The following is a 25,566-nucleotide window of genomic DNA, read 5'->3' on the forward strand; positions in this document are numbered from 1 at the left end:
GATACAGAGCCTCCAACCCCTGTGAATTAGTGTGGCTTTTGGTGAGGTGGAGACAATTATCCTAATATAGGATATATAGTGGTGGATTACAAAATAGTTATGTGGCACTATTTATTTTCAGTGATGTGTCATTGAGCCGGCGCTAGAACAATAGAATAACTCTAGAGCCAAATGGCATCAACAATCAGTGCTCATGTGGGAGGATGCATGAAAAGGACAGAATATATCAAATGTAAGTGACTGACAGCTTTATGTGAGAGTGAAGAATACAGTAGAAGTCTGGTTAAAGGGTGATTTCAGCTGCTTTGTGTAATATGTACAGGACCTATGAATTTGAGCTCCATTTACATGTGATGTAAGCCAGATATAAATAACACATGGTAACCTGAGCTACAGAGCTGGAGGGAGGTACACCTGAGCTGAGCCTTGCTTCCAAGCACACCCAGACGAAAAGTTTTTGTTATCGTATCAACTAAACACTCTCACAAAACACATATATAAGCATAGTATGTATAAAAGTATGTATAAAACACAGCTAGTCTTGTCCGACACAAAAAACTGAATGTTCAAAAATGACATTTAACATATCGCATTGCACATAACAAACAGCCCTTTGTTGTTGCATAGTCAGCCAATCTGCTGCCTGCAGGTATTGTGGGCTTGTCCTCACAGCACTCTTATTCAAGGTACCTTTGAGTTCCTTTGCACTCCGACAGAGGATATCAAGCAGTGTGGACCAAGATGAGGATCATTTCCCTTTTTCTCTTGGTAGGCATTGAATTTTGAATTATCTCAAGTTTTAACAATGCATCATACTGTTTAAACAACGATTTGTATAATATCGCATATGAAAATCACTTTGAATATCTGATTTGTCTTTTAAAAATATATGTTGAGACATTTGCATTGCTTGCGATAACTTGTACATTTTAAGAATAATAGTAGAGAATGTCTACATGGAGAGAGCATTGGTGCCTGTTAACACTGGAGGTTAAAATGGCTGCAGGCATTGAATTAACAATTCAAGCAAAACCAGTTTTATGCATTACATAAGGGGAAAACAGGTCGTGGACTGAGAACTTAACTATAACATGAAATACAATACCAGAGACATACATTTTTAACAATTATAGGATTAGGTTGAGTTATAATGCGTACGTTTTCATTTTATGAACTTTGTTGCGCTGGTGTTTTTAAATTGCATAATTTTCAGTGAGTCACCAACTATTTCTGCTGTGGCGATATTTATCGTGATATGGCTGAGGTTTTTTTTTTGGGTCACTTACTGCCAGTGTCTCAGTGAGTAAGCCTTTAGGTGTGTAGAGGTTTCACTTCAGTTTCCAGTCAATATGGGTTCTATTGCGCCAAACAAATGGTACTCCCAAAGGTAATTGTAAATGCACAACTTGACGCGCGCTCTCAGGTAGACATCAAGTAAAGCAGGGGACAGCCATGTTGTTGTTGATTAGCCTGGTTAAAGAGTTTTTAATTGCTGTCGACAACTCCAATATTTTCAGCAATTTAAGTCCATGTGATTTGAAACACCTGTCCTCTCTACCAGTCTAAAAACATAAAAAGACAGAAAAATCTCAGTTTTCGGCGCCGTAGTGGCCTCGGAGTTTAGATGGACACCATAAAGTTTGCGATGGGTTGGGATTCTTTGAGCATGTCGTTCCTCATCTTTTTTTTTTCTCCTCGTTTCTTCCACATCTACGGTCAGTGTTTGTAAAAGCATTAAATTCTTCACAATGGAAAGTTCTAAACTTAAGGTTCACTTGCAACATTATTTGGAACTTTTGACTGCAGGCCATTGCACAAAAAAGCACTAAAAAAAACAAAACATCTAACATCATCATTGCTGAAATGATCGATTCAGAATGTGGTGACCCTGTGTCCTGGAAATGAAGATGTCAGCTGGGTACTTTTGTTGCATTTCTCTCTCACATAGTTCCTGTCATATCTCCACTATTGCTATCTAATACAAGCATTACGTTACCTGCAAATCATCAAAAACAGAAGTTGCACGCCTGACACTAGATATATTACTAATTGTCAAAATAGGGGTTCATATCTTTCCACTATTTGTAAGATTAATTTTGGATAATTTTATGTTAATTTCTCAGTGCTGTAAATGACTGTAAAAGGCATTATGTGCTGTCCTCAAAACACTTGTGTTTAAAGGCAAATAAAAAAAATTCAATGAGATTTGTGCGCTCAACCTCTCCCCCAATTTAAACTAGAATTTTCTCAAGTTCCCAAAAACCCTGCGAGGGACAAGAACGGATCCATAGAGGTATCGGCATTTGTTATCTTGCAAGCAAAATAAAATAAAATGGAGAGAAAACGAGACAAACGCACAAACAAAAAGATTAGATCAATAAATTGAATCCTGTAAATGAGCAGTGAATAAAGTGTGGTAAGAGGCAGCGATCAAGTATTTTGAAGTTATGTTGGATTAAAAGCACTTTCAAATTTATCTGTGATGACACAAGTTAACTATTACTACCTTGTCTTCCTGATGCGTGTAGGTTGCGCTCGCAGCCCTGGTGGAGTCTCGTGGTCGCGCGTACAACAGACGTGTCAGACGGGTAAATGTTTCATTTTTGGAATCGCAAAGCCTGTTAAAATGTCTTCCTTTTGACATAAATTATAACAATTGTATGATTGCCCTACATTCTGGCTTGATCAGGACCTTTTGGTGCGTTCCAAAAGAAGATGGGTCTTGTCTACGATTGAACTAGAAGAGGAATTTAAAGGCCCATACCCGACGAAGATTTCGCAGGTAAAGACATCATTTTGGAAATGAAATGCGAAATCAATGACAGCTCTGCATTCTGGCCAAAAACGAACAGCCCAGTTGTCTGTGTTTTGTCTAGATGTTCAATGACAAGACTGAAGGAAAAGAATATATGTTCAGGATAAGTGGAGACGGTGTGGCGGAGGGAGTGTTCACTATTAATGAAACTAGTGGAGACGTCTTTGCACACAAACCTATCGACAGAGAGAAACAGAAAAACTTCCACGTGAGCGAATAATAAATTACCAATTCCTCTGATAATAAATAGACCTAATATTGATGTTTGACCAATAAAAAAACGTTTTACATGACTGCTTTTATCCACAGATCAAGTTTGATGTCTTGGACAAAGCGAGCAAGAAGCCAATAGACAATGTACTAGCTTTTGATGTAGAAATTAAGGATTTAAATGACAACGCGCCTGTGTTTCACCAAGCTAGACTAACAGAAAATGTACAGGAAAATATGCCAGCAGGTGAGCATACACATTTTCTGCCTGCATTCTTGAGTATTAAACATCATTGAAATAAAAGGCTATTATACAATTGTCATGAAGTCTAAATGGGTTAAACCGGGATGTGAAAAAAAAAATCATTTTAAACCTGGGTTTCATCTTTCATCTCGTCTCCTGCTGTCATACGAACAGTACTTCTCCCATTCCTATTCCTAACACATTTGCTCTTCTTGGCCTCATTCCCTCATATTCTTAAAGGGTACTTGCCTCCGCTGCTGCGGGCCTGGGACGGTGATCAGAACAACACAGACAACTCCAGAATCGCCTTCAGTGTGTTTTCACAGGAACCAAAAGAGCCCAAGATTGGGCTGGATCAGCTTAATGACATATCGGCCCAACTCACATTCAGCGGATGTTTTGACTACGATGTGAGCCTGAGTGACTTAGTGTATCTAAATCAGTGGATAGCTGCATGTACAAGCACACACATTCTGATTTAGTAATATATCTCCAACAATCTTTTCTATACGTTTCAGAAAGCAAAGAGGTATCGAATTGTTGTTCGAGCAACAGATCATGGAGCAAAGCCGCTTTTCTCTGATGCAGAGGTTTTTCTCAATATTATTGACAGAAACAGTCATCGACCAATATTCAAGCAGAGGAAGGCAAGAATTATTATTGTCATAATCATTAAGTTGCTTTTTAGAGTGATGTATGACGGTAATTTGAAACTTTTCTGCTTTTTGTAGTTCGTAGGCGAGGCAATGGAAATGGCCACCAATGACAGTGTTTTGAGAGTGTCGGTAGATGACAAAGACACTCGAGATACTGATGGCTGGCGTGCCAAGTATTACTTCATTGATGAAAAACACAACAAGGACTTCAAAATTGAAACTGACCCAAAATCAAATGATGGTATTTTGAGCATCATAAAGGTAATTTAGCTTTTCTCACTGACAAAAACTTAGTTCATTTCCTGTGGGCCAAGCTAAAAGTCCAACAATCTTTTATCATAAACATCCTAAACAGCATCTGCACTATTACTGACCTAAATTTGTGTTTTTTTTCTTCCAGGAGATGAATTTTGAACGGACAACTTTACTCGATCTGCAGATAGGAGTAAAAAACGTTGAAGACTTATTTGTTTGTAACGATAAATCATCTAAGCCTCCAGCTCCAGATTCAGTCAGCATCTCATTGACAATGATTGACTCCAATGACCCACCAGAGTTTGAGAAAAAGACAGTCGATGTGTACCAGAAGGAAGAAGAGGAGCCAGGAAAGGAGCTGTTCACACCAAAAGTTCATGATATCGAATCTGATAGCTTCAGGTAGGGCAACTACGTAATGGACGCCTGCTGAGCTTATTATGAAAACATTTTCAAAACACTATTTAAAACCAACTTTTTTAAGCAGCTGTTCAAGTAATTTATAGTATTGGCTACCAAATAACCACGACCTAATGTTGATACATCTGCAATAACTAAGCTTCCAAAGCAATGGTTGGCTTCTAACTTCACACATTTCTTCCAGAAATCCCCTGATAACCTGGCATGCTGTATTGTAACATAGTACTTATATTGTGACTGCCTTTGTGTGCTAATACCTTTACTGGCACCCACATTAAGTTGGAAATTGCCACTGTCCATTTGATTGTAGCACAAAATAGATCTAAAACTTTGGTTTCCAGAAGGTGCAATTCAAAATTTGTACTGAATGATTTCTCCTTGTATGACCAGGTTTGAGTTGTTAAGTGATCCAGCCGACTGGGTGAAAATTGATGAGAAAACCGGAAAAGTCACATCAACTAAGAAGATGGACAGAGAGTCACCTTTTGTGGATGACGCTAATGTTTATAAAGTCATCATTGGGGCAATAGATAATGGTATAAAGAAACTCCATTATATATTGTAATGATAAACAAACAGGATGTCTGGTTAAGTAAATGCTTTGGTTAATGAAGCAATGTTTTTTCCTTTGCCGTGGTTTCCAAGGTGTACCTCCAGGCACAGGTACATGCACCATAAACATCCACCTTGGGGATATCAATGACAACGTGCCTAGGCTGGTCAACAATAGTGTCATCATGTGCGCAAACAAGGTAAACAAACTCATAGTGCCTGCCAAGGACAAAGATAACCATCCTTTCAGTGGGCCCTTCGCCTTCTCCCTGGGGGGTGATGAAACTCTGAAGCAGCGATGGACACTAGACCCGGCCTTTGGTTAGTATCTGTAAATTGTTATTAGTTTAAAAAAAACTAAAATTAATAAATTTTAAAAAACCTTTACAGTCAAACGGCTACTACACACCTCTCTTTAAATCCTCCACCAGGTATGGAAACCGGCCTCATTAGTGTCAAGTCGCTGCCTTATGGTAACTACTCGGTGCCCCTGAAAATTCAGGACCAACAGAATATAATTGGAGATGATACTCTGAAAATTATGGTATGTGACTGTGGAAATGGTGATGTTTGCCGCAGCAAACGTCCGCTCTCATCCAGTATTGGAGGTGCTGCCATTGGACTGATAATTGCGGGATTGCTTTTATTTTTGAGTGAGTATGGGAATCAGTGACTGCATATATGATTTGAACACAAAACAATCAAACAGCTTAATGTAACCATTACAAAGTCTGATAATGCCTAGATATCCATCAGATCAAAATAATTCAGTTTTCAGGACTTTGTCTCGGTGTGAACGGAAGTTAATATTCCGACATAAAATTACAACTTACTGTCTGCTGGCCTTGCTCCTGTTAGTAATCCTCCATGTTAGTAATCCTGTTACTACACTCCTGTATATGGCCTACGATTCCACTGCAATAACTATTATTTTAAAACTTTATAACACTTTCTGTTCAGGAGGGTTTTACAGAATAAAATGTGTTTTTAAAGGAATACCTTGACCATTGTCGCACAGTTACACCGATTAAAACTGGAAGCTCCCAGTAAGAACCACAGTCTGATCTGTGGACCACTGAGCAACTTAACTGTAGCAGCTCATGGGCACCTCAATGGTGGTAATGATGGAGGGGCAAATGCTGCTCTTTTGCTTTCCAACCCAGCTTGATCTTACAACTAGGGGAACCTTCTTTAATTCAGGGTAATGGTACCCATGGCAATTATACAGTTTTGTCAGTTTGTTGAAAATGGAACATGTACACTGTTCTTAGTGTTATTTTGATGTGTGTCTGCAGTACTGCTTCTCATATTTGTTTGTGATCGGGGAGAGAAGCCGTTTAAGTACTTGGAACCAGATGAAGGCGAACAGACTCTTATCATGTACAACCAAGAAGGAGGGAGCGCCGCATGCAAGGTGCGCTAGTTGTGTTGTGTTGTGTTGTGTTGTGTTGTGTTGTGTGAGCAAATTAGAGAGAGGGGGTAACACAATGACTGCATCCTCAGTAGAAGCTCTGCTGAGGGCATTAAGACACAAAGTAAGCCTTTCCAAACAAAACATCAAGAAAAGCAACTCTTCCTTTAGTGAGGCTTTTCAACCAGTCATTACATTAAAAACAATGCATGCCAGTTAATCGGGGGAAAAAAAGCAAACCAGAAGGGCCGGGGTTTATGGGAAATGTGGTCTTGCAATGAGAATTAGGCTACCAATCGTCGCATTTTTTCTGCATCAGTCCAATACAGGATACAGCACTGTCGGTGTTAAATTACAATTCCTAGTTGTACATAGGAGATTGCACTTTGTATTTTTTTGCCAATAATATGTGTCAAATTAATATTATTTAAAAAGCATTTAAAGCACTTATTTTTACAGAAGATGTAGCCAATGCATTTCTCTGTTTTGTAGAGCTACATCACTTATGACTTTGAGTCATGTTTAACTTTGAACCCATGGTTCGTTCAGTTCAGAAAACAAAAATTTGCTAAATACAATATAATATACCAAAATGCTTGATATTACAAGAAGTGCAAGAAACAAAACAGATTTTCCTCAACTAGCGATTCTGGCAATTTTGCAAAAAACAATAACAATCACCCATAAAACTACTTAAACTGCATCGCAATTTTTGAAAAAAAAAAAAAAAAAAAGGAAGCATTTTTAAAAATTTTTTTTTTAATGTGATTTTCTTTACATTTTATCTCTTTGCCAGGCTGAGCCCACCCTGCCCCAGAGTCCTACACATGTGACGGATGGTAGCAAGCGGTCCACCATGCAGGTACTACTCCTCTCAACCTTTAAACCTTATTCCTCATTTAGTGGTTCAATTTTTCCCAGACACACATTGTGAGCAGTGGGTCTAAAGGCAAGAGTTTAAAGACATCAGCTGGGAAATATAAAAAGTTACTTAAAGAAAATCAGTGGTTTAGAAAATGTGTCTGTTTAAATAATTACAGCTCTAATCAACATTTGGCTACTTTGATGCCAGATTGGTATGGAATACAATATGGTGGTTAAATTGTATTCTGGATAGTCATTTATGGAAAAAAGGAGGGTTTGCACAGTATTGTGTAACGAGTAGCACAGAGGATGAACTTTAACAGTAGCATGACAGGATACAAAGAAGACACAGAGGAACTGTCCTTTACAGATGTATTGACCACATTTACTGCAGTTAGCCGTGAAGCGCTTCAGTAGCCTTCGAATGTGAGACAATGATGTGCGGCAGATGTACCAGATAGATTACAAATGTAATTAATGTACCAATGAAGCTATAATTGAAATGAATTACTGCGTGCACTTCCAAGAACCTACAAGTATTAGAATCCAGAAGTTAACCTTGTGGCTGCATTTTCCTTTTCAGACTTGTTAAAATGCTTTGTTGTTAGGTACTGTATAGTCTACTGCATGCTTTATTAATTTGTTCTGCTCAACTAGATGTCTGAGACGGCCCAAGTAATGAGCCACAACGTAGAAAGGGTCAACAGCTCAAAGTCCAGCACGGTGAGTAACAGGTCTTTAAATATTCTCTTTTGTGTGTTTCAGTGCCTAAAGGGATTATGGAATTATGATTTGATATAATGTAATACAGGAGCAGGACTTGAAATGATGATTTCACAAACAAATTCCCTTTTAGTGTTTAACTGCACATGCAGATTGACAAAGAAATGAGGACTGGTTGTCCTCTACTACTTATACTCTTGAACCCTTATTTAGTCTGACTGTGTCCCCTACAGATGCACACTTACATGCAATCGATGGGTATGACTCCAAGAGAGTCTCTCAGAGGCCCTGATGGGCAGAACATGGTGAGTGAATATGACTGTAATGACAATACTTTAGCTCCCTCTGTTGTTTCCTGAGGACATGGAATCTGAGCTCCATTACTGTGTTGAAACTGCACACTGCCTACTTTAATCCACAAGACGGTGCTGGAACTAAAACACATAATAGCAGCAGGAGGTTTCCCCCCTTTGGTTCATGGGGTTATCTTTCGGTTTGGCAATTATTCGGCACAATATCTCAAAACTATGTCAATTTATTAGTTTAAATAATTAGCTTTTACAAATGAACAAATCTTCTCCTAAAATACTTTACAGACAGAGAGGTACACAGTAATTTGAATGTTATAAATACCTATTAGTATAATATTTAGTCTACTCTCAGTGACATAAGTGGAATGGATCCTGATAAAGATAAAAAAAAAAAATAAAAAAAAAAATAAAAAAAAAAAATTCTGTATTAAAACAAATCTACCATACTGTGCTATGACTAAAGTAAGGACAATTCTGCAAATACCTTTACTATCAGATGGTCAAGTGAAGGAAGAGGACCAAATTAACAGGTTTTTGTTGTTGTTTTGGGGGGGGGGATTTAGTTCGCTACATGGAATACATCCAGGATGAACAGCTACCGGGTGAGTAGTGCTTAATATTTATTAATAAATAGGTACAACATTATAAACTTGAAGAAACAGTATGTTAATTAAGCAGTGGAAAGTCCATGCATTTACATTATATCAAGGCAATAAATTCACAATCCTCCTCTCTGTCAGCAGAGCAATGCATCAAATTACCGACGATCTGTCAGCCTGCGGTCGCATCAGCGTGTTGAAGAACAAATTGACCAGGTAAGAGAAGTTAATCTCATGTCACACAGAGCTAATCACCAGGGACTCTTCTTGAATGTCTTGCAAGGCACTTAACTTTTTTGATGATCAAATTCCATAAAGTGCACTATTTACACTGCAATGATGGGCAGACAGTAAACAATCATGGCGAATGGGATTAAACATCACATTAAACCTAAATAAAGGCCATATACAAAAATAACGACTAAACCACTCAATTTACTAAGGTTGCCTACCTGTTGTACCTAAATCGTTTGTTTTCTTTCTTTCTTTCTTTCTTTTTTACTCCTAAATCCCACAGAAACTGTACATGGTCGATGGAAACCATGAAGACCACCCAGTTTACAAACCCTTCCTGTACGCCTATGAGGGACAGGACAGCATATGCCAGTCACTGGATGAGCTGTCACTCAGCAACCTGGGAGATGATTTGCAGTTTCTTGATGATTTGGGGCCAAAGTTCAAGACCTTGGGAAAGATCTGTGACCACACATGTCAAGAAAAAAACATACAGCTTTAAAAGGCACTGCTGAAATGGAACTTTTAAACCAAGCAAGTCACTCTTCCCTTCTTGTTTGTGATCTGCATCAATGAAATGATGTGACTGGATCCTTGGGGAGACAATGTACCACAATGCTTGGATTTTGTTCTGTACATTATGGACTTAAACATCTTGCATATTTTACAGCAGGTATTGCATTCTGGCAGCTACCCACAGAACAAGGATTACTTAGAAGCTGCTCTATTTCGCTTGCAGAAAGATAGAATGAATGCACACCGTGCCATTCTCTCGTGATTTTGAAATGTTATAACGTGACAAAAACGGGGTGTGTTTGCTTGTTTGTTTTTTTAATTTGTTACAATAAGAGTGATTGCTCTCACGGCATATTTTTTTTTTCCAAGTCTAGAGGTTTCTTAATTTTTTTTCTACGAATCACTTTTGCAAGAGCACTTGGTTGTAAAAGAATTGTGACAAGCACTAGCAGAAATCAAACTGGTTTCAGTAACTTTCCAACAGGAACTACTATGTGAAGGAACAAGTGGTATTGTTCTTACAAACTGTAAATGTCAGTGGCCTGTGTGGAATATAGATCTGCTTAGTGCATATGAGGGCTCATATGTTGTACGATAATACAATATAATTTGGGTTGTCTTCCACCTAAAAGTCATGTATATTGATGTATTCTTTGTTGGTTGGTGGAGGTGGGGGTTGTCTTCCTTCACCCCCTGGAATCCTCCAGACAGCCGTCTGATAATGCCTCAAAGAACAACTGTATGTGACCCCACAGGTTGCAGACCTCCTACTGTGACCTTTTGGTTTGGCCAAGCAGTATCACTCACATTTACATACACAGCCTTTTGTCTACACCTTAAGATTGGTAGTGATGGTACGACCTATATGTAAGTGATATGATATGATATATATATATATATATGTGTTGTATTGTTGTAAACATATCCTAGCACAGAAGCTCAAAATATGTACTGACTGTAAGCATTGTAGAACACATTGCTTATGCAGGAACTTATCACGTTGGGGTCACAGTGGGGTGCAACTCACTATCAGATCAAAAGGGGGATGTGGTTCAAACGGAGGACAGTGGAAAAGTACTGAGACAAACATACTATGCAAATGTTCCCGACTCACTGTAGGTAACACCTCTTCCTATAGTATAAGTGTATGTGCCGGAAAGGGGGAAGTCAGAATCCAACAAAGAGACCTCAGGTTGATGTTGGGCTCTCCAAGATATCTTGTAAACTACGCTTAATAAAAATCAACTAAAACCGGTAAATGCCTAAAGACTGCTTCTATCAACGGACTCGGGGAAAACAATTGGGGACAACAATTTGAGATACAACACCTGTTGTTAATGATCTGGTACAACATTAAATAATACAGTCGATGTTTAGCTTTCTTGTGTGCATTTTTGTATCTTTTGTCTTTCACATATTTTTTTAGAAAACAAATATAGCATTTGCTAAGAAATTTGCTGTTGCTGAAGGGTATGCTGTCAGCAATCTTTTGGGTGGACTATTTTAACTGGACAGGGGCAAAGAAGTATTGATTTATTGAAATGATTTTCATAAAACTATACCAAAATATAACTTGATATACTGTAAGAAACTATTAACTGTGTGGTGTGAAGACAACCTTATCTGCAGTTTTTAATTTTAACCACTACTACTATTTGCATTAATTCATTTTACACTTGCATTATACGAGCCTAACCTAATGACAATCAATAACATTTCTTACAAGGAACCTCTGGTTCTTCTTTTATGGGTTTTAGGGGTAGAAAGTTGAGTTGGATTGTCAGTTTTCTAACCCTGCCTATAATTTCTGTGAAAACCCCACCTACCACACCTGTTGTGTACATTAGCCCATTTTTCAACACTGCTTTTAAAACTTAAAAGACAGTAGCTGTTTGCATTGCTACCAAAACAATCTTCAGTGTGTTTCTAGATTTTGGCTTTGCGTGCCCTCTGCAAGCTGACACCCATCTGTCTCTCAACAGAAGTCTCAGAACTTGTTTTTTTTATCTATACACACACTTGGCAGAGAGGTCAGGTGTAGCTAAGGTGTGGCACAAAGATGAATGTGAAACTCTGAACTTGTTTGACAAATAAGCATCATGACCCTTATTTCGCAAGTGGAAATTCTCTCCAGCGAGGCAACTTAAAAACCAAAAAAAATTAAACATTATCAACTAAAACACAGCAAGACAATTAAAAAAAAACCCACTGAAGGTGCAGGTACTACAAACAAAGCTTGAGGTGAATCTTTATAGATGCAGCTAACAAAGGAGAAGAGCCCTATAATTCAATTAATGGATTGGGGTTACAATGATACTCGTGTTTTTTTCAGAATGTCTGATCAAAATGTATGAATTCAGTATTTATTCAGCATCCACAAAGCTCACTTTGTCTCCAAAATCAAGTTTGCCATTCTGCAAACTTTATATTTTGCCAGTTTTCAATCTCCCACACAGGGATGACTGATGCACTTCACCACAAAATATCCCACACTGTTAAATATGGTGCAGGCTTGAACATGTACGGTAATGCAAAAACAAAATTCTTAACATCCTGGAACAATGCAAATATTTGATCCTCTTTGAGATACAGTATCTGAGCACAAGGTGAATTAGTTTTTTCAATCATGTATTTTACAAAAACATCAATAGATGTAATATTATTCTATGGACAAATTAAGTATAGTCTTGGTTTTAGAAGCTATAATCACCCTCTTTAGCAGAAATAACTTTTTGCAAGTGTTTTGTATAATTGTCGACCAATATCTAACATCAGCCTGGAAATCTTTGCTAACTTTACAATGTGAAATTCCCTTAGCTGCAAGATCAGCTGCAAGGTTTCTAATCCATCCAAAACAATTCAATGCGATTTCGTTGTTTTTTTTCCACCTTGACTAGACCCTTCCACAACCCTGCAGCTCTTCTTTTTGAACTATTCTTTGGTGGATTTGCTCGTGTGATCAGGATCTGGTTCAACTTTAACTTTTGGACAGGTGGCCTCACATTATCGCCAAGCACTTTTTGATATGATGCAGAATTATTAGCTGAATCAATGACTGCAAGCTGCCCAGTCCCTAAGAAAGCAAAGCACCCCGAAACCTAAACCATTATATTTCCACTACCATGTATCACAGCTGGTATGATTTTCTTCTTCTGAAAAACTGTTTTTAATCTGCTCCAAACATGTCTAAAATTACTTTGGCCAAAAAAAGTTGATCTTTGATTTGTCTGTCGAAAGCTTAAAATTCCAAAGGCCTGTTCTTTGCTGATATGTGAATTGGCAAACTATAGTTTTGCTTTAATGTTCTTTTTGGACAGCAAAGGTTTTTTCCTGGCACGCCTCCCATTTAGTTGAACTTTTTGTCTCTTTCTGATTGTGGGCACATGTACTTTGACAGAAACAGTTGTTTGAGATGGATATTATGATATATGGATGAAATTTTGGGGTTGCTGGAGACTTCTTTTTGCATCAAACAATCTGCTTTTGACCTATATTTGTTGGGCTGACCAGTTCCTGACAAATTAGCAGTTGTTTTACAGCTATGCTGCATGTATGCTCCTTCCACACTGAGAAAAGTATTAAAATAATTGTAAAAAATAATCCATCGTCAGACTCCCAGACATCCACAACCTATTTTCTGAAGGCCTGAAGGAGCTCTTTAGAGTTTGGCCTGATGACACCACACCCTAACACAACAACACAATGTGTCACCCTACAAATCAAAGGCACCTACTATGGAATCTCTGATTCTACTTTTGTGGATTTTCAAGTTTGTCAAATGTAGAAGTGTACTTACTTTTTCCATGATCTATTTTTTATTATCAATTGTATTTATGAAAAAGATGACACAATTCTCTGTTTCAAAGAGGATCAAGTATTTGCTTTTCTAAATATGTCAAAAAAGCCAACAATTTCCATAAGAATGCGAGGAGAGTTGCAGTCGTTACAGCTAGGGTCTGGCAAGCATTACTTTCACATCTTCCTAAAGCTATATCAACTATGACCTTGGCTGCTTGGTCAGGTAGATGAGGCAAGCATTTTCAATGTAACTAAATCCAAAGCTGAAAAATGTGCTTGTTTGGGCAATGCTTCTGAAATAAGCTCTGTACTTAACTTATAAAACATAACCAATGTTGTTGAATTGCTCTTGCTTTCAGTACCACTAAAGACATTTCAAAGCTGTCCAGTTGTAAATATCTTGTATTTTATGTTTGCCAATGCAACCCTAATCCTCCATGACAGCACTATGTTCTGATATTATACCATATTTAACATGACCTGAACAATGAGCTATTGAAGTAAAATATAAATGTACTGCACTGAAAAAGCAACTTTTAACCTTGCGGTTAAGAGTATGCTGGTAGGTTATCAGAGTGCAGTCAGGTTTCTGGTCCCTACATTTTCCCAACTATTACTCTCCTCTCTTTCACTCTCCCTGCATTTTTATGCCCTGCATTTCTCATTACCCCAACCGTTCAAGGAAGAAAGCCGCCCAAACTGAGTCTGGTTCTGTTTCTGTTGCCAAGTGCTTGCTCGAGGGGGAATTGTTGGTTTCTCTATGTTATGCTAGTAGGTTTTTACCTTACAATGTAAAATGCCCTAAAATTATGTTATGATTTGGGGCTGTAGAAATAAAATTGAATTGGTGTCATACAATGCTTTCTTTCTGGGTTTCTTTTCACAGGTAAAAAAAAAAACTCTCAGTATGATTAAAACATTACTCATCCCTCCCTAGAAAAGTACAGTCATCAAAAAACAGTTGTGACAGATACAAAAAAAAAAAGTGGTGTTGGGATAATGGCTCAAAAACAATTTTGATGTAACTTGACAAAATTAAAATATTTTCAAAATTTACAAAGTGGAAATCAGTCCTTACAATTTTGTCAGATCAGCTTATGCCATTAAATGTAGTATGAGCTGGGTTTACAGGAACATTACAACAAAGGGAAATAAAAAAAAATAAAAATAAGCGAACCTATAAAGTGTTACATGTCAGGCATGTCTGCCTGGCTGAACTGACACTTACAGTGCAATCAAACACATTAATATAAAACTATACTTTAAATAGTATACTTTGTATTCATGTAAATATTGATTTCATAATGTTATATTTTTACAGTCTTAAACAACATTGTGACAAGGTAGGTGTTTGTAAAGTACTTTTGGTAACCTAAAAAAAAAGTATTTGTTCTCATGAGATTTCATGTGTTTTTAATATAACAATTTTGACCGGAGACACATTGTTGTTTCACTCATGCCTCTTTCGACATGAACCATTGTTTTAATTTGTTGTTTAGCACTACTGTAAACCATTTTGTAACAATGTTTAAAAATAAATAAATGGTGTATTAAAATAATAACCATTATTATAATTTATAAAGAATTATTTTATCAGAAACAGGACAGAATTTTAATCATATTACTCAGAACAAACAGGCACATACTCAGTGCTTTGTATGTACACACCCACATTGCAATAGTTTTCCTTAGAAATTTCTGCCTGGCTGAACCGATAAGGTCTAACTCAGTGAGGTCATTTATTGTCCCACAGCCCCTCCCACTTATAGGTATCTCAAGACCAAAACCTCCATTGGCACGAAGCTGAACTGTCTCTCCTGCACATTGAAAGAAGAATCTGTTATGTGAAGGACTTCCTTCAAAAACAACACGTCGATTGGCTAGAATATGGAGAGAATGCACCTCAGTCTTCTTGTTGTACTGGTAAGAATATATCTAAGGTGGCACACTTTTCTGGTTAATATTTTAAAACATTACTTGCTCGTTGCTTAATTCTGATTTATATATCATCATACCTTAAGTGTTTTTAAAAATTGTTTTTCATTCTAAAGATACAAACAACATAAACAAAACTAGAATGAATAATTGTTTTACCCTTAATAAAGGTTTTTCTGTCAATGTGCAAGAACTGAAAGAACCATGAGACACTTAAGAATTGCAGAGATATGTGGAATTATTTCATAGTTCTGGTTTTCAACATTCAAAGTCGGCCACAAAATCAGGGCAATGTTGAGATTACAAATTAAACATTTAAGCATCATATAAACCGATGCTAATTATGTCTGTCAACATTACACTGAGTGACTTGTTTCACTTACTGAGTGACATCACATTCAGTGTTTAAAGATCTTTTTTTAAAACTGTAAATTATCATAAACATATAGTACATCTGTAATGCCATGTTTTGCAGTGTTTGGGAGTCCATGTGACAGCTTCAGAAATTTTGCTGCGACAAAAAAGAAGCTGGATCATAGATTCCTTTTCAATTAATGAAGGCTACGAAGGACCTTTCCCATATACATTGGGCACGGTGAGTACCTCCCAAGCATTAACATAAATTGTACATACGAACGGATTCAGGAAGATCACTACAAAATTTGATGCTGTTGTGTCTTGCATTCAATACAGATACAAATTGAGAAGAACTTAATCCTTTTCAAGATACATGGTCAAGGTGTTGATGAGGAACCCAAGGGTGTATTACAAATCAACAGTCACACAGGAGAGATTACTGTCCATCAACCTGTGGACTATGAGAAGTTCAAAGTTTTTAAGGTGAGAGGAAATTAGAAAACAACCAAAACATTGTTCCATTGACAATCTGAATAAGTAAGTATAAAGGGTGGGTGTTTGCGTGTGCGGGTCTGTGCGCGCGCGTTTGTGTGTGTGTGTGTGTGTGTGTGTGTGTGTGTGTGCGTGAGGAAAAAAAAAGTGGGCGGTAATAACATCAGTTGGCTGGTGACTGGAATTTTGAGGGTCAAGACTTGGTTTTTGGGGTTAAGGTTAGAATTAGGCTAAGATTAGGGTAAGGGTTAATCTTAGGTATCTAGTTATGATGGTTAAGGTTCAGGTGAGAAGCCAGGGAAAGCATTAAATGAGTGTCCCTAAATACCCGGATGAAATGTGTTTTTGTGTGTGAGCTTGGGGTATGGAAGATGGTAGTTTTATTATTTCACAATTGTTAACTTTGCACTACAGCTGATCTTTCAGGCAATCGATCGCGAAAACCATGTAGTTGACACACAGCTTGGAATTGAGATAAAGATTGAGGGCTCAAACGACAACTCTCCAAGGTTTGACCATACAAATTATGTGACCAGCATAAAAGAGTCTACATTACAAGGTAACTTTCTCATTTTGAACAATTTCCTGATGTAATCCTTACTGCTACTACTATGAAATGACACAATTTGTCACAATGACCAAAAATGAAATAAAACAAAACTCTTTTCTTCTCATACTAACAGGCACTGTAGTGATGACCATGAGAGCAACAGATGATGACAGAAATGAGGACAATAACAGCTTTGACTTAAGAATAGTCTCAGTCACTCCTGAACCCCATGGGCTGGAGTTCTACATAACCCAGCTGCCTGGTACTGGTACTGGATTTGGAACTATTTCATTTTACGGATGTCTGGACCATGAGGTGAGAGGTCTCCTCGCTTTATGGCATAATTCATAAATAAAAAAAAATGTAATCTGTCCATCTTTAAATTTACATTTCCTTAAATGTGACCAAATCAAAAGTGTTTGATATCAATGTATTTGAGCTGTCTTTTTAACCCATTAGATAGCTGAGAAATACACCATTTTAGTGGAAGCCAAAGACCATGGAAAACCAATGGTGCTCTCCAGTACCGGCACCGTCACAGTCAACATTGAAGATGGAAATAACCACCTTCCTGTTATCACACAACAAACAGTAAGCAATTATGTCAAGTAAGGAAATGACACCTGTTATCTTTAATACAACAGTTTCTATACAAAATATTTTTTACCTTAGGGTCCAGGAAGAGTGAAAGAAGGACAAGAAAATATTCTTGTTTCACGTCTACAAGTTACAGACGAAGACACCAAGCATACAGCAGCCTGGAGAGCAAAATATATAATCCAAGGAGAAACAAACAACAACCGCTTCAACATCACTACAGATCCAGAGACAAATGAAGGACTACTGTATGTGAAAAAGGTATACAGAGAGTACACTGAATGAATGTTTTTAAGAGACAGTCGAACACTCAGAGGTGAAAACGTGTAAAACTCTGATGTCACTTTTTCATTTTTATTTTTTATTAACCACCACAAGCTCAGTTTTAAAAGCCATTGGCCAAAAAAAGAGCCACATACTTTTTATCACGCTTTACAGTCGTGTTGAATTTCTGACTTGACTTTTGTACCCACAGACGCGCTTAGCTGTATCAATGTTGGTTTTGAGCATCACAACCCTTATAACATTATTCGTTCCACTAACACAATTCGGTCCATTCGATTTGATAACAATTTGAATGTCTTGAAGAGCTGCACAATATAATTATTTTATCCCCATCCAAGTTAGCATGGGGCCCAAACGAAGGTTAGCCGGCTCTGCCGACAGAAGTTTCTGATGTGCATGCTCTGCTCATAGAGCATGCCTCGTACACATTTATCCACAAACACAGGAGGTGTCATCAGACACCATATATAATAACTCTGTATAATATGAAATGCAGATATTTACCTTGCTGTGATTGGCTTTATGAGCATTGTCTAAACTTGTTTGGAAAAGCCCTGAATGTAACAGATGTTCAATTTTTCGGAGCTCTGCACTAGTTTTCAAATTAGAGATAGCTCCTACAAAGCCCTGCAATATGTGATGTGAAGTTACATGATGACATGAATTTTAACATCTCTCCTCGAGACAACATTCTGATCTTTTTTTCCTTTTACAGCCTCTGAATTACGAAGACAGTCCTACCTTGAACATTAGCATTATTGTGGACAATGAGATCCCCTATTATTCATGCGAAGTGGTGGATCGCAGCACTACTGGTCTTTGGAAAGTAATCACTGTTAGTGGTGTCACTCAAAGTGGCACCCTAATTGGTAAACCGGGACAACGCTCATCCAGCCATCAAGTGACAGTGACTGTGGAGGATGTCAATGAGCCTCCCGTCTTCGATATATTGAACAAAAAGGCTGTGGTGCATGAGAATGTTGAGCCAGGACATAACCTGGAGACATTCATAGCTCGAGACCCTGATGTCACCGGTGGAAACACAGTTGTGTAAGTCTCGAAGACACTTACACATATCAGTCTTACAATAACATTCTACATTAGAATTTCATTGAGACATTTCTGACCCAAAACAGATATAAAAAAGGAGAGGATCCAGCTGATTGGATCACAGTGGACTCCAAGACTGGAAAAGTAACCACGTCAAAGATCATAGACCGAGAGTCCTCCTTTGTTAAAGACAGCATCTATTTAGTCACAATACATGCTGTTGACAATGGTATGACTCTGATGAATATTGTATAATGTAAATAATTTGCACACTTTCTTCAACACATTGCTAAAAATGCACAATGCATATTTTTGGTCAACAGGTAAACCTTCGCTGACGGGCACCGCAACTCTCAGCATTCACATAACTGATGAGAATGATAATGCTCCCTTCCTGGCTATAAACACAATTGACATGTGCCAATCTGGTGGACCTTCTCTGGCCAACATCACAGCTTTGGATCTGGATGAAAAGCCGTACAGCGGGCCTTTCAGCTTCAAACTTCATGGAAATGTGAAGGACAAGTGGAGGGTTGACCCTGCGCAAGGTGAGCTCTTGTTCAGGACAATTCGGTTAGAGTCTAAACGAAGCCAAGATCAAATAGCTCACAAAATAATGCCAATGGTATCAAATAAACCTCTAGTTTTGACAGTGTGTCAATGATGAATCTTTGGCGGGACCACAACAGTGGGGCCAGTACTTGTGCGAGGCTGAGAAAGCCCTGATGTCCTCTATTCACTTCAAATTAAAAGCCATATTTTATAGTATGATGGATAATGCTTTCATTTTGGATTTACAGGGTATTCAGTCAACCTGGTGAAAGAGAAGACAGTTCACTCTGGACACCATGAGTTGCAGCTAGAAGTGTCTGACCTTCAGGGGAAGATGGCTGTCCACAACCTGTCAGTTACTGTGTGTAAATGCTTACACACAGCAAGGCCAAACTGTCGCTTAAAAAGAGATCAAAGCTCTGTAATGGCAGGAGGGGCACTGGGCATTATTTTTTTCAGCATGTTACTGGTTGCAGGTAAGACATAAGTTTAAAATAATTGATTATTATCATCAATGATAATTTTGCCACTAGTTTATCAACAAAAGTAAAACATTTAACATATTTTCACACTTAACCTAAACCTTTTTAATGAAACTGACATACATTTTTTTTTTTTAAATTCTAATTTGGTCATGAACCTCTCCTCTGGTAAAAGATGAAGTAAGGAAAAAAACACTATTTGTGTCTTTATGCTATAGGTTCGCTACTTGTGGCTCTTGTGATGTCATGTAAGAAGGAGAGCATACCATTCCCCAACGACAATTCTGGACAACATCTAATGACTGCTAACACTGAGACACCGGGAACTGACTGCAAAGTAAATACCTTTACTACCAAATGACCTATACCTGCTTATTACTGTAGCCTAATACTAACATGCATGCACACACACACGCACACACAAATAATACATATGTGAACACATACATTTGTTTCAGTTGGTTGTTTTTTATTTTAAAGTCTGCAATTAAATGTTCAAGTGCCTATTAAATCGTAAAAAAATAACTGGAAAGTAGGCTCATTTTCCTTTCATCTGGCTCTAAGGAGGTAATTTATCTTACAGCAAAAGTATTTTGAATTAAAATAGCATAAATATAACTGTCAGGTACTGCTGTAAAACTGTAAAACTGTATTACTGTGTTCAAGGTGTTGTTTGAGCCGTTACAGAGCAATCAGAGCAGGCAAAATATCCGAATACATCAAGTTACTACGCCGTTGAGAATGGTAAGCGCTGTAAAATACACATTCATGTAATAATTACAAACTCATGAAGAAGATTCTTAAACTCACTTATGTATCATGACAAATGTGGAATTTTTTTCCAGCCATCTATGGTTGATTATAACTCGCAGTCAATCACTAAGCCCTCAAGTGGGACTGTGCCACGTGGCTTTTCAGCAGAGTACGCCACGTGCCAAAGTGACACCCTACTTGAGCAACATCAAAGGAAAAATTTGCATCGGGTAAGTTTGATATCATAATTTTTGCACGACTGGCATCATACTTTAGATTATAAAATCAGTCTAGTGGTATTCTACAATTTGTTTTGTCAACAAATCTCATGAAAAGGCTGAAAATAAAAAAATGAATTTATCCCATTATAAAAGCCTCATGTATTTGATTTTTTTTTGTGCCATGGAACTCCATTGTTACTTCTAAAATTATAACGTTGCACTAGGTTACAGGTTCCTTCACTACAATAGACAATTGCCACTCTAATTTACTTTGAGCTGTTTCCACTTAAACCATTCTACTGTTAAATCCTTGCTAGCTCGCTATAACCACAACTGAAAACAGCGCTTAAATATACACCATAATATTTGCTCCTCCTCTCAAGTAATGTTTGCTTGAAAGTACAGTTCTTCGGTGTTAAAGGAAATTGTTTTCCCTTTACAAATGTAATTATATACTTCTGAAAGGGATTAAGCTTTGTTCTTATTTACTTTTTAAGCAAGAACAAATTAACTTTTAGATTTACTGACAACAACAACAAACAAATACAGAAAACATTGCTGTATTTATGAAATTTTGTATGTCACACTTTGATGACCTGACATGCTTTTCTTTCCCTACAAGTGATGACTGACTCAGTAAGTGAAGAATCCTCAATCCACTTTGAAGGTTTTTAGGCCCAAGGACAAAGCTCAATGGAAAAAAAACTTTTACTTGCAGGAACTCTATATGCACAATACTAAAATTTGTATTATTGTTGTTGTAATTATTGTTGCTGTTGTTATCATTGAGTAATTCTATCAGGTTAAAAGCAGCAAATTTCAAGAATTTTACTGAGCCATTACATTTTTCTGTCTCTGAATTCTAACATATTTCAAAAGTATTAACTATATATGTGCTTTATTTTGCAGTCCATGGGTGCATCATCAACCACGACAATGAGACATCAGCAGAGACAATCTCAGCATAGGGTACTGCAATCTACTCTATTTGCCCTTTTCATGTGACATGTCAAAATGTTTATTTTTTTATATCCTCAGAGATAAAACTACAAGTGTTTTTGTCTGACATCTATTGTTATTAGACTTCTGTTGCTGTTGTTGTCATATAAAACAAGCAAATTAATGCAACTATTTACTTCTATTTTCAAGATATGGATGGGACAGCGCCAACACTGTGAACAAATTCTACTAAAGAATGTAATGTCAAGTATGTACACAATCCTACAAAGCTGAGGAAATATTGAAGTGTTTTTAATATCTCCTTTTTCTTTGTTTTCCCCCTGTGTATGTTGTAGATTTACACTCTCCAGTCACCGGGCGAGGAACTGGAGGACTATTTACCTCATGTCTATGTTGAGGAGGGAGACTTGGAGCACAACTTTGAGCTTGATGCCATTTCCATGCCAGATTTCCCCTTTGACCCAGACTTGAACCTGGATTTCAAGTTTAGCACTCTGGCTTCAATCTGTATGCCAAGTGACAGCACTTCCTACAGTTCATAAACTTCAGGCACTAAGTTTCATCGAAGCAGAAAGCCATACAACTACATCAACACTTCATCAAAGTTTGTAAACAATGCATTCTTCTTTTTTTTTTTTTTATCCAAGTTGCCAATCCTGAAGTATAAGTATTACCTGAGACAATATCAGATTCCTTTGGCATCTTTCTGGTGACTTGTAATTTTTTACTACCTTTAGCTACACTTGGAGAATTTATTTACGCTTTTATCGCTCATATGAGCAATGTTGATGATGAACAGAGAGTGAGCCTAAACAAAGACTCTTTAAAACTGGAAATCATGAAACGATTTCTGACATATACTCAGACAAAAGGATGTTGCAACTATTAAACTAAACTGGAAAAAAAAAAAAAAATCACTGCACTTGTTGATGATCAGTGTTTGTTCAAAGTCAGGTGCTGGTCTTACGATCGTGTCCTATGGCATTACGCTTTTCTCTAGAGATAAGAAGAGTCGAGAAAGCTCACGCAGAAATAGCTTTACCTGCAACACATAACAAGCGCATAGAGTAAGATAAAGGAGAAAACATGTCTCATATTTTACAAATAGTGAACCGTCATCATTCATCACATTTACCAAAGATTATCTGAATATCTGTCTGTTGGTTTAACATTTGAATGAATACGAAAGTCTTGTGTCAAATAATCCTCCCCTAATCCCGGCTAATTCAGATCTATCCCTTTAATTGCTTGTTAACTCTTTGTTGATCAGATGATGAAGTTTACTACTGTACAGAAATCCAATTGAGTGCCATGAAAATCAAGAGCACACTTTATTATTTTGTGACATGAAGCCTATATCTACACACAGGGGTTTAATGAAAACGGTAGCACAAAAAAAAATAGTCACAAAGGGCTGTAGTTATGTAGTCGGATGTGTGGGAACATGTCATGGTGAGATGGGATCTTAAATTATGGTAGTATTTTGAAGCATTAATGGTGAAGAACGGGTATTGTGGGAACTGTTAGGAAAATCAAAACTTACCAAAGTATAGCCTAAAAAGTATTATTTTTTTAAGTCTATATGATGCGTATCATACATTTGTCTTTCGCTGTAAATCAATGTTAATACAATAATTATCTAAAGTGACAATAGGGAAATGCTTTTTACTTTTTTTGGGGATATCTCAAGATTGATTTTAGGAGAGTTTTCATGCACTGTTTTTGCTAGTTATATAATACTGTTCAAATGTGTCATTCATTTACTCTGCCTATTAGAAGCTGTCAGGCTTTCAACAGTGTTTGAAAAAAAAAAAACCGGTTCCGCAGATCTGTTTTTCTAAGTAACTGTTAACGACATGCAGGTGTGTCTTGTGCAAACAAAACACACCCACGAAAGTACGACGATTAATGATACAGAAGAATTAATTCGTTGTTTTCAGACGGAATGTTAACAATAGGTAATAGGTGTTATTTTTTACATTTGTTTTTGTGTTACATGTGTGGGTTTGTGTGTTAATATTTGTACAAGCCTGAGTCTGCAGGTGGGTACATGTCCAGTCTATAAAAAAAAAGAAAAGATCACTTTAAGGTGTGAATTTTTTTTCCCCCTTATATCAGATGTCCACACACACACACACACACACACACACACACACACACACACAATTTTGTGGTTACACAAAAAAACGACTACTTGTCTTCTGTCTTAATTAGCCATGAGGACCATGCAGTGAAAATATGTACCAATGACTGAATATATACCATTTCAGACAACATGTAACTCAGTCCTAGATATTTCCTTTGCACTAATATTCAAAATTCGGTCACGGTTGCCTACATAAACCTATCAGCCATACTGGCTATGATATCAATCAATAACTTCTCTATTTCAAAAGGCATTCTTGTCATTTGTCACTGGACATTGTTCTTGCTCTGAAAATCATTCAATAATGAGAAAGATCCTTTTGCTAACGAGTGAACAACAGTTTTCTAATCTATGCTTCAGTTGTGTCAGAGAGTGAAGGATGAAAATCTTAAACCTACGTGAGGTGTTTATTTTGGCAAAAGGCTGGAAGCAAAGACAAATATTTTTGGAGGTGACATTTTGTGACAAATAATCTCTGTACCCACAAAATATTAGTCTGAGGAAACTGTCCCAAATGAGAGAGTATGAATATGTGTTGCGCCTGAAATAGCCGAAAAGTTTGAAAGTTTATCTGATGGTTTGGGGCTCAGTATAAAAACATAATGGTAAACTGAATGTTATGTAAACATCAGTTACAATCTATTTTACCTCAAACTATAAGAATTTACTTGCAGCTACAGTATGCAGGCAGCAGTGTGAAAAAAAACAAACTGCAAATGTGTGGGGTCTTTGGAGAAATCGGCTAAACGCTGATCTCAAAAGTAAGTGCACTCTCTGCACTTGTAAATACGGTGCGTGTTGTTTACTTGGGTCAGTAGGCAGCCTGGAGGTAGCAGTGGGACGCCAGCAGGACACCGGGTGGAAGTTGCAGTTCCATCTGTGGGTCTTTTTCAAGATCGTCCCAAATTCTCTCCACCACGCCTGAAAACAAGACCATGCAAAACAATTCAATAAATAAGGACAACTGCAGGAAAGCTAGCAACTGTCATTTTTAATCACACAGTGTAGAAGGCTGAACTGTAGAGAGAGAGAGAGAGAGAGAGAGAGAGGGAGGATAATTATATATTGATTCACAAAACAGGATGCCAGTACTAGTCAAATTGGCTTCAATTTGCACCAGGTGGGCTGTTGTGTGTCGAGAAAGCACTTGTCTTTACATGAGTGCCTTCGTCATATCTGATTCATTGAGAAAATATGGCACAACAGCCTCCAAAAACCACATCAACCCCATGGCAGGAGGCTGATATAGGCCAGGCAACAGTAGCTGGTGTCGAAAGAGGCTTTTACCTCTTTGGTACAACGGCATTGGACGCTGTTTCTGTCCCTTAACCTTCCTTTACAGATGTCTGAAGGGCAACGGCTACCGCAACCCATGTCAACCACTCCACCCACTGCAACATATACAGTGGGGCAAAAAAGTATTTAGTCAGCCACCAATTATGCAAGTTCTCCCACTTAAAAAGATGAGAGACGCCTGTAATTTTCATCATAGGTACACTTCAACTATGAGAGACAAAATGAGAAAAAAAATTCCTGAAAATCACATTGTCTGATTTTTAAAGAATATATTTGCAAATT

General features: G+C 37.5%; 2 protein-coding genes across 4 annotated transcripts; both read left to right on the forward strand.

Moving 5' to 3' along the window:
* Positions 1-713: 713 nt before the first annotated feature.
* cdh26.1 (cadherin 26, tandem duplicate 1) lies at positions 714-11,857 on the forward strand. 2 transcript variants are annotated; one of them, XM_069141305.1, is made up of 19 exons: positions 714-768; positions 2,529-2,588; positions 2,690-2,782; positions 2,877-3,023; positions 3,125-3,272; positions 3,510-3,679; positions 3,788-3,916; positions 4,001-4,186; positions 4,326-4,582; positions 4,991-5,136; positions 5,246-5,473; positions 5,584-5,805; positions 6,448-6,566; positions 7,360-7,425; positions 8,085-8,150; positions 8,384-8,455; positions 9,025-9,063; positions 9,202-9,276; positions 9,578-11,857. In XM_069141305.1, the coding sequence occupies exons 1-19, from the start codon at positions 742-744 to the stop codon at positions 9,794-9,796; spliced, it is 2,469 nt and encodes an 822-aa protein (XP_068997406.1). In that variant the 5' UTR covers positions 714-741; the 3' UTR covers positions 9,797-11,857. The 2 variants fall into 2 exon arrangements, with proteins under 2 accessions (XP_068997406.1, XP_068997407.1); XM_069141306.1 differs by having other exon boundaries at positions 9,205-9,276; positions 9,578-11,856.
* Positions 11,858-15,421: 3,564 nt separating this feature from the next.
* Positions 15,422-23,919, forward strand: cdh26.2 (cadherin 26, tandem duplicate 2). Of its 2 annotated transcripts, none has more exons than XM_069141479.1 (17): positions 15,422-15,531; positions 16,019-16,138; positions 16,237-16,383; positions 16,807-16,951; positions 17,076-17,257; positions 17,402-17,533; positions 17,615-17,800; positions 18,540-18,874; positions 18,961-19,103; positions 19,198-19,422; positions 19,675-19,902; positions 20,127-20,245; positions 20,575-20,652; positions 20,754-20,891; positions 21,792-21,851; positions 22,032-22,079; positions 22,178-23,919. In XM_069141479.1, exons 1-17 carry the CDS (start codon positions 15,496-15,498, stop codon positions 22,382-22,384), a joined length of 2,529 nt encoding a protein of 842 aa, XP_068997580.1. In that variant the 5' UTR covers positions 15,422-15,495; the 3' UTR covers positions 22,385-23,919. The 2 variants fall into 2 exon arrangements, with proteins under 2 accessions (XP_068997580.1, XP_068997581.1); XM_069141480.1 differs by having other exon boundaries at positions 22,032-22,089; positions 22,178-22,326.
* The last annotated feature ends 1,647 nt before the right edge of the window (positions 23,920-25,566 follow it).

The sequence above is a fragment of the Embiotoca jacksoni genome, unplaced genomic scaffold (assembly GCF_022577435.1).
Source record: "Embiotoca jacksoni isolate LCO1_2020_lvr unplaced genomic scaffold, fEmbJac1.0.p SCAF_9, whole genome shotgun sequence".
Lineage (NCBI taxonomy): Eukaryota > Metazoa > Chordata > Actinopteri > Embiotocidae > Embiotoca > Embiotoca jacksoni.